Raw genomic sequence first — 9369 nt, forward strand, 5'->3', positions numbered from 1 at the left:
AATTCACAAAATTGGAAGATGGGAAAAACGGTGAGACATTTCGTGGCCTTTGGATTTGTTTTAGAGGGAATTTTCTCGAGCTAAAACCTAGCCGTTTGATTTTGAAATTTGCAAAACGGGGATTTACCCCGCGCCCCATAAAAAATTGTCGTACATTGAGAATTGCTCAGATGACATGGCAACCCTGCCATATGACTGTTTAGAAGCCAGCCTTCCTTCAACAGAACAGAACCACAGGAGAGCTCCAGTAAACCAGAATCTACACTGAAATAATCAACATTACCCCATTTGAAAACCATCTAAAGCAATCATGGGTGATCAGAAGGGGTGAGTAACCGCCACAAGTCCTCCAATAATTAATATTACGATAATTGTATTCATTTCAAGACCCCGGCAAATGTGATTCGTGCACGTAGTTTTTTTCAACGCTGCATAGGCGCTCACCCCCTCAATTCTACCTTGTCATCATGTCGACTTCAGTTTTTTTCACACGAATCCCAAAAAAATCATCCAGCATCGATGAAAAAAAATGAGAAAACCATCGGAAAGTAAAGGGGAATGATTTTTTGAGTGGACATTTTTCGCTTGTTGCCGGGGGGATCGATCGTCTTATTAATTTCCTAGTCATTTACACATTCGTTTGCTTTGAGTACCGATCATGGCCGTTTCTGCCTCCTCAGCGTTAGTAAACCATGACAAAGGAATTTTCACAGCTGACGTGATATAAATAAAATGAAAAAAATTAGGAGATCAATCTGCGGAGTCTGTCGTCGTTTTGACGGTTTTCTTTTCGAAAAATTGGGGCTCATTGGGGGTTAAATTGCCTATGATTTTCGCGGGTTTCCAGTCGTCACGCATGACGAAATTCAAGGGAAATAAATCGCGATTATTCCTGCGAATTGTGAATTTGGGTTAAACTGAATCTTGATGAAACTGAAAAAAATCAAATAAATAATTACAACTCACAAGCGAAAAGTCAACGGATTTCGAAGCCTAGTTTGCAACGAATATTTCTATCTCTAATAGATTTATCGGATTTTTTACAACACCTCTGTTTCTACTCGACCTACGAAAATTTTTCATAAAACATCATTTGCAGAGAAAAATGCCTCCCACAAAAAAGGTCCTCACAAAAATTTCACGATTTCCCCCCAGATTTCGAGATATTGTAAAAAATTGTTCTATGCTCCAACCCCACACGAACTGAAGTTCCCAATCGAGTGAAAATGACGAAATTTGCTTTCCTGAAAATTCCAGCGGTGATTTGGCGACGGCGATCCTTCGGAAAAAGGACAAGCCTAACAGACTCCTGGTAGAGGAAGCAGTGAACGATGACAATTCAGTGGTTGCCCTGTCCCAGGCAAAGATGGACGAGCTACAGCTGTTCCGTGGTGACACAGTCCTGCTGAAAGGCAAGAGACGCAAAGAAACAGTCTGCATTGTCCTATCAGACGAGACATGTCCAAACGAGAAGATCCGAATGAATCGAGTTGTTCGAAACAACTTGCGCGTCCGTTTGAGCGACGTAGTGTCCGTGCAGGCATGTCCAGACGTAAAATATGGAAAAAAAATTCACGTCCTACCAATAGACGACACAGTAGAAGGTCTCACTGGTAATCTCTTCGAGGTTTACCTCAAGCCCTATTTCCTGGAGGCATATCGTCCCATCCACATGGACGACACCTTTATCGTTCGCGGTGGAATGCGAGCTGTTGAGTTCAAAGTTCTGCAGACAGATCCTAGCCCCTACTGCATAGTTGCCCCAGACTCTGTCATCCACTGCGATGGAGAGCCCATAAAACGTGAGGACGAGCAAGAGGCACTCAATGCAGTGGGATACGACGACATCGGAGGTGTTCGCAAACAGCTGGCACAGATCAAGGAGATGGTGGAATTACCACTGCGTCATCCATCACTCTTCAAGGCCATTGGAGTCAAGCCTCCACGTGGAATTCTACTCTATGGACCCCCAGGTACAGGAAAAACCCTCATCGCACGTGCTGTAGCCAATGAAACGGGTGCCTTCTTCTTCTTGATAAATGGCCCTGAGATAATGTCAAAATTGGCTGGTGAGTCTGAATCTAATCTGCGAAAGGCCTTCGAGGAGGCTGAGAAAAATTCACCAGCTATTATATTCATCGACGAGCTAGACGCCATCGCCCCAAAGCGTGAGAAGACTCACGGTGAAGTGGAGAGACGCATTGTCTCTCAATTATTGACCCTCATGGACGGTATGAAGCAGAGCTCTCACGTAATTGTTATGGCAGCTACCAACAGACCCAACAGCATCGATGGAGCACTTCGCAGGTTTGGAAGATTCGATAGGGAAATTGATATTGGCATTCCCGATGCAACTGGACGTCTCGAGATTCTTCGCATTCACACGAAGAATATGAAACTCGCTGAGGACGTCGAGCTCGAGCAAATTGCAGCTGAGAGTCATGGACATGTTGGAGCTGATCTGGCATCACTCTGCTCTGAGGCTGCACTCCAGCAGATCAGGGAGAAAATGGATCTCATCGATCTCGAGGACGATCAAATCGATGCTGAGGTGTTGACCTCATTGGCTGTCACCATGGATAATTTCAAATATGCCATGGCCAAGAGCAGTCCTAGTGCTCTTCGTGAAACTATCGTCGAGGTGCCAACTGTATCCTGGGATGATGTTGGAGGGCTGCACAATGTCAAGAAGGAACTCCAGGAGCTTGTGCAGTATCCTGTCGAGCATCCCGACAAATTCTTGAAGTTTGGCATGCAACCTTCGAGGGGGGTGCTCTTTTATGGACCACCTGGGTGTGGAAAGACTCTCTTGGCTAAGGCCATTGCTAATGAATGTCAGGCCAATTTTATATCTGTTAAGGGGCCTGAGTTGCTTACCATGTGGTTTGGAGAGTCTGAGGCTAATGTCAGGGATGTTTTTGATAAGGTGAGACATTTGAAGAAATTAATCATCATTTGGCTGAACATCCAGTAATAATAAATAAAAATAATTATCATGAAATAATAATTTATAATAATTGCAGGCAAGATCAGCAGCTCCCTGCGTTCTTTTCTTCGACGAATTGGACTCGATCGCAAAATCTCGTGGTGGATCAGTGGGTGATGGTGGTGGTTCGGCAGATCGTGTGATTAATCAAATTCTCACGGAAATGGACGGAATGGGGGCTAAGAAAAATGTATTCATCATTGGTGCAACGAATCGTCCTGACATCATTGATCCAGCAATACTCCGACCAGGGCGTCTCGATCAGCTCATCTATATTCCACTGCCCGACGAGAAGTCCCGTGAAGCAATCTTCAAGGCTAATTTACGTAAATCACCAGTTGCCAAGGACGTTGATCTAACGTACATTGCAAAAGTAACACATGGTTTCTCTGGTGCTGATTTAACTGAGATATGTCAACGTGCCTGCAAATTAGCCATTAGACAGTGCATCGAGACTGAGATTCGTAGGGAAAAGGAACGAATGAATAATCCATCGGTGTCCATGGATACTGATGATGATGATCCCGTACCGGAGATTACCAGGGCTCATTTCGAGGAGGCCATGAGGTTTGCTCGTCGCTCTGTGTCTGATAATGACATCAGGAAGTATGAAATGTTTGCACAGACGCTACAGCAGTCACGAGGTTTTGGCACCAACTTCAGATTCCCTCAAAATGCTGGAGGTGGCCCACAAGATTCAACGCAGGGCGATCAAACCTTCCAGGACGATGGTGACGACGATCTCTATAGTTAAGTCTTCGTAACTGTAATATTCTTTGCAGTGGAGCGCATCACAAAAGAGCCTGTCCACTTTGTTTGTTTACATCTTCTTGTTTTTCACCCATGAGTTGACACTTGTCACGAATTTTCAGGGCTACTATTATCCACGAATACAAAAAACGTGAAGAAAAGTCGAGGAATAGATTTTTCCTCTCGAAAATTACAAATCTGGGCCCAGACTCATTACACAAATTATGAATGAAATGAATAAGTAAGAATTGAATAAAATCATTTTAAATAAATGAAGAAAATATTAGTTCGTGTTTTTATACGGAATTAATGATTGAGTGAATTTGTCGTTTATCTCGAGAGATTACAAGTAGTTGAAAATTTTTATATGACCCTCAAGACCTCATCTCGCATTCCATTTACCTCGAAGCAAACGAATTCATTGAATAAATAGATTATTCCAGGATAGGCTCTTTTGTTATGTCGTAAGGCTGTACCTTTTTTTCACGAAAAAAAAAAATCGTCACAAGTAGGTTTGAAGAGAAGAATTGTCGATAATTCAGGAGTGAAGGCGTTGAAACGTCACGAAAGAGTTTTCATCTTCTGTTGGATATTAATCAAGAGCAAATTTTTCCCCTGCTAATCTCTTCATCTATGAAAATCCTTGTGATATCAGGAATATCTCGTTATCGAGACACAAATCCGATAGATGTGCAAAATTCCACTCATGACGATTCACTCTTCACTGTAATTCATACTGCGTTAAGGATAAAATAATAACAGATAAATAAATAAAATGAAATAAACAAGGAAAAGTGACTAATAATTCATCCACCTTTTCTCAAATGCAATAATTCATTCTTCATTCGTTCAAAAACCAGAAAAATTGGCAGGTTCAGAAAAATGACATCCAAATAAAAAATCAAAGACATGATCACGTATATTCACGTATATTCATTGGATTTGCCTATAATATCTGCAATTAACGACAATGCATAAGCATTCGTAATAATATTTACATTGGGTTATTTACGCATTAATTATCAATTAATAACTTATCCACATAATTTTTTTTTGTCCTTTTCTTTCTCTTTTAATATTCTCATTTTTATAAAAGTAAAACTATGTCGTTTTATTTTTTTCATTCACTAAACAAAGACGCGTTAGTATAAAACGGCCAAAAGGACACATTTTTTGTGGATCTATTGACTCCATTACCCCCAATCACTTCATTTTCATTATCATTTGTCACCGCAAAGTGTCCAACTTTCATCTCAAATTCATTACTGAACATTAAATCCTGCCTGGAGCTCCAATTGCCCCGCGAAAAGAGAAAATTCATCTACAACGGAAGGACCACTTCATCCACTTTATTCCACAAATGATATCAGAAGCGCGTCGTTGTTGCTAATTATCATCGAACCCACGTGGATCTGCGAACAAATTGGCACCGATCGTCACCCCACGGATTACCAATGATAAATCATCTAAATATTTTTAATTAAATACACAACAAACGTCTGAGTTAATTCTCTTATCAATTTTTTTTGTCGTTTCTCTGGTTTTTATTCATTTTTTTTTGCATTTTTCAATCAGTCCCTCATTAGGCGCAACGTTAATTACCGAAAAAACGTTGTCGATAGAACCGGAAGGGACAATTACCCCCAGTGATTTCGAATGGGCGTTCATTTCAATCGACCACTTCAATTCAGCAGCCAAAAAATGTAAAGGATAACGAGTGGATTTAGGTGATACTTAATAGTTCGAGGAATAACTCGAGTTTGAAGAGAGATAGTGGAATTCTCATTGGGACCTCTTTTGTAGAACTTAATGAGAGCTGCAAAAAAGATTCCTATGAAAACAATGGTATCCTCCTTAGATTTGGAAATAATGTTAATTATTGGTCAGGTTCAATTATCTTTTACTTTTTTTGCTACTGATTTTTTTCTCTGTATCTCTTGACTTTTTTCAGCATATCATCTATATTCCACTCATTTTCCAATTCTCGCATTGCCTGATATGTTTCGAGATTATCGAAGTTGATTTGTTCAATCTGTTAATCTTTGTGTCACTGGTGGAAATTCGGTGTCATCGTCCAGTCGGAAGGTCCCGCCTCCCTTCGGTGGACTCTCCGTAGCTGCTATCATCTCGTGGTATTTTTCCGACTCTAGAAGTCATTATCATGATTAATTATGGGACAATCAGTGATTTTTAGGCACAAAATTTCTAACGAGGAGAAACTGGTGTGAGCATGAGACGATTTTTATTTCTCCTGTCAATTTCAAAACTAGCATAATTGCATTTTAATTCATCCCAATTACCGACGAATATTTTCTAAATAAAGAGAGATAGAAAAATTTGTATATTAATGTTTTTTGTAGAACGGATATCACTCTACAGAAAATAAAAATATGAAAATTTCTCAATCTTCGTTCATTCACGAGATATGTAACGATAAACGATCCTCGGTGAAATACAATCATTCTGGTTTATAATTTCTGTACAGATTTGTGACTTTTATTTTCCTGAGTGATCGTTTTCGAATGTTCAGAATCATTATTTAGGGTGGAGGGTAAAAGGGGGAAGGGGAATTAAATAATTAAGAAGGGGTTGTGCGTAACCACCGGTGATTACAGAATTATCTCTTAAAATTGATGGAATTGAGAGATAATTGTGCAATCAAAGTGCAACGGGGATTGGATTATTTTTCAACTAGTGGAGGCAATAGTTACGATGAATCTACAAGACAAGTACAATTACTAGCGTCATGCTACGTACATACATGCCACACGAAGGTTTTTTGTTTTATTTTTATTTCGCAGAGAGTTCCCTCATCACCGCCAAATAATCTCGATTAGCGTATATCGAGGTGTCAGTGGAAAATTATGAAAATAAAGTAATTGTTATTTTTTATGGAGTCAAAAAATCAGAGTCCTAGTATAAAGATTCTGGGGATACCATCAAATATCAAATATCGAATTTCCAAGTGTTAAAATAATTTGAAAAATTATTCAATTATTATGATTATTATTGAATAAATGTTATGAAAAAATGGAGGATTTATCTATTAATATATTTTCGTTTGGATAGTTTTTCCTCTCAAGATTGAACGAATTTTCAAAAATTCCCCAGTCACTTCATCGATAACTCAAAGAAAAATTAATGATGTTAATAACAAAAAATACAAAACAAATAACGAGAAAATTAATAAACAACTGGAAAGAGTGCATGCGAGTGTCGGTCGTGCATGAAAATCCCAAACCCAGTCGCATTTAACTTTATACGTAAACTCGCACGTCAGAATATCTCACCACCCGCTACTGAAATTAAAATATAATGACAACAATTAAAAAAATAAAAAATCATTGTGCTCCTCCCCTGGAAGCCGACCAACTAATCTTCCTGCAGATCCTCAACTGATACCAAACAATCTGCCCTAAAAATCGCGCGTGTGTGTGCGGTTAAATGTTAATAAATAAATCAAAATCCAAATCCGTCAATTCACAGGAACTCGACGAGAATGGAATGAAATCTGATCACAAGTTTTTTCAAATCAGCAGAAAAATCTATTGAGCTTTCTGTTAAAATTCAGAGGAAAAAGCCAATATATTTTTCCATGAGAGAACTCACAGGTAAAAATCGAAATCTATCGACATCTTCCTGCAGTCAATATAATTTCAATCTCCACTGAATTGAAAAATAAATCTAGTATTTTCTATTGATTTTTCCCATGTGTCAAGTTAAAAAACAAAAATGGAGAACTCGGTAATTTGTCCATTGGATCAATGATTTTCTGTCCTTTCACCCAAAATTACCGGTTGTTTAAATTTTCTGACAAATTGTTTGACGGATTGGAAATTTTATTAAATTTTCCGCTCAGTGCATCGTGGGTTTGCCAGGAAAATGAAAAAACACGTGAACTTAGGCGGAAAGAGTGCAGAACATCATCAACGAATGGGTCGAATTATTTGTTTAATTAATTTTCAGAGATGAGAGCGAATACGGGGGTGAATTTGAATAGTGGACATACCAGTACCTGACATGGAGTCTGGCGAGCGGCCGCGCAACGCACCCGCGTAGCTATTTATGCAGGCTTCAGCGGATAATAAAAAGAAAAAATAAAAAATCACATCAAAAGTTGAGGTCATAAACTAATGAAGAGAAAGCTCTCCGGCTCCCACTGCCCCACGACAGAGATTGTTTATTTTATTTTTCTTCAGTCAGTCTCATTGCGGGGGTTAAGAAGCGAAAGAATGTAGCAAGTGATTTTGTCTGATATTCTTAAACAACTTAATAAACAATTTAATGAAAGATCAGAAGAGCGCACACACGCACCCACATGGGTAATGGATAAATTGTTGGACTTTTTCCTGAGTGGAAATCTGTAACGAGTTTATTTATTTTGGTAACTTCTGAGTATCTCGGAGGGAAGGGGTGCTAGAAGAAAATATCAAAGGAAATTTTTGTGGGGGATTCTACTATTCGCATAAAAGATCTTCTGACTTTTTCAGCTGAGACCGATCGTTCTCAAGATAAATGGACAGACACGAAAGTATTAGGTCCACGTTTTTTGATTAATTGCTCATTCAGATTTGAATGAGCAATTAACAAATACTTTGACTCGTTACAATTTTCCACTCAACTCCTAATTCGTACAAGTCGATAGGAACAAGCAACTAAACTCTCTCCAATTTTTTCTCTCCAATATGAAAAAATCGGCTTCGATTTATCTACCTCAATCGAATCACCAAATTATAACAAAAAAATAACACAATTAATCAACTCATTATTTCTGGCGGCAAGTAACGTATAAACTAAATTCGATAGATGCTGATACAATTCGTAAAGGTGTAGAGGTAAAATATCCGTACGTGAGGGCAATTATTCCCACAAATGGCAAACAAATTCATAAAGGAGATTTATCATGCATTACAGTTACTTTTCCGCTTCATAATGTAAATATTATCTTTATCATCTTAAATTCGGAGGAATTATCTAGCGAGCTACTGATACGATGGAAATATCCCAGAATTTCTCAAGAGAAATGAACATTTTTCAAAAGTATCAGTTTCTCTCGCTTGTGTGCGTGTGTGGCATTAACACAAGGAATCAATACATTATTAATTGTATCGCTCCTTTTCCCAATGAGGAGTGCAATTAATCGCGCAGTCAATTCCCCACATGAGTCGTTAGCATAACTTTTAAGCAGTCACGAGAGAACGTGACAGAATGCATCGGTTTTTCTTTTGTTTTCAATCTGGAAACTTATGAACAAAGGAAAACAAACGAGAAACACTCATTTAATTTTTAAATTTAACTAGGTCCACAAGGTCATTGTGAAAAATGTGAAAAATATATGATTCGTCATTAATTGCACTTACCATTGGCTTATTGGGTGTTGCCAAAATTTTTGTTTGATGACAGGCTTTTATTGATTCTCATTTGATCATGCGACACAAATCTAAAATGTCATTGTAGGGAATGAATTTATAATGATTTTTATTACCTGGATTTTGTACTATGGGGGCTGCAGGTGTCACAGCTGTTGTATCACCTAATGTAGATACACTGGCACAATCAACTTCATCCTGTTTTCCATCTAATCTATTTTTCATTGGACATTCATTAAATTTGGAATCATTAAACGGTCGATC

At 38.5% G+C, this 9369-nt stretch overlaps 2 protein-coding genes across 2 annotated transcripts in view; one reads left to right on the forward strand and one right to left on the reverse strand.

The window, feature by feature from the left end:
* The first annotated feature begins 182 nt into the window (after nucleotides 1–182).
* TER94 (Transitional endoplasmic reticulum ATPase TER94) lies at nucleotides 183–4530 on the forward strand. Its single transcript, XM_011301602.1, has 3 exons — nucleotides 183–327; nucleotides 1258–2926; nucleotides 3024–4530. The coding sequence occupies exons 1-3, from the start codon at nucleotides 311–313 to the stop codon at nucleotides 3738–3740; spliced, it is 2403 nt and encodes an 800-aa protein (XP_011299904.1). The 5' UTR covers nucleotides 183–310; the 3' UTR covers nucleotides 3741–4530.
* Nucleotides 4531–4820: 290 nt separating this feature from the next.
* Nucleotides 4821–9369, reverse strand: part of Atg18a (Autophagy-related 18a) — a gene marked incomplete in the record, with an annotated part of 8935 nt that continues 4386 nt past the window's right edge. Inside the window, 3 exon segments of the mRNA XM_011301603.1 lie at nucleotides 4821–5882; nucleotides 7752–7808; nucleotides 9222–9319. Coding sequence (XP_011299905.1) covers nucleotides 5764–5882; nucleotides 7752–7808; nucleotides 9222–9319 — 274 coding nt within the window.

The sequence above is a fragment of the Fopius arisanus genome, unplaced genomic scaffold (genome assembly GCF_000806365.1).
Source record: "Fopius arisanus strain USDA-PBARC FA_bdor unplaced genomic scaffold, ASM80636v1 scaffold00024, whole genome shotgun sequence".
NCBI classification, from domain to species: Eukaryota; Metazoa; Arthropoda; class Insecta; order Hymenoptera; family Braconidae; genus Fopius; species Fopius arisanus.

Bases quoted from the DNA above. Each gene is read 5' to 3' on its own strand.
- TER94 (XM_011301602.1), top strand. The intron at 2,927-3,023 runs GTGAGACATTTG...TAATAATTGCAG, and splicing joins TCAGGGATGTTTTTGATAAG to GCAAGATCAGCAGCTCCCTG.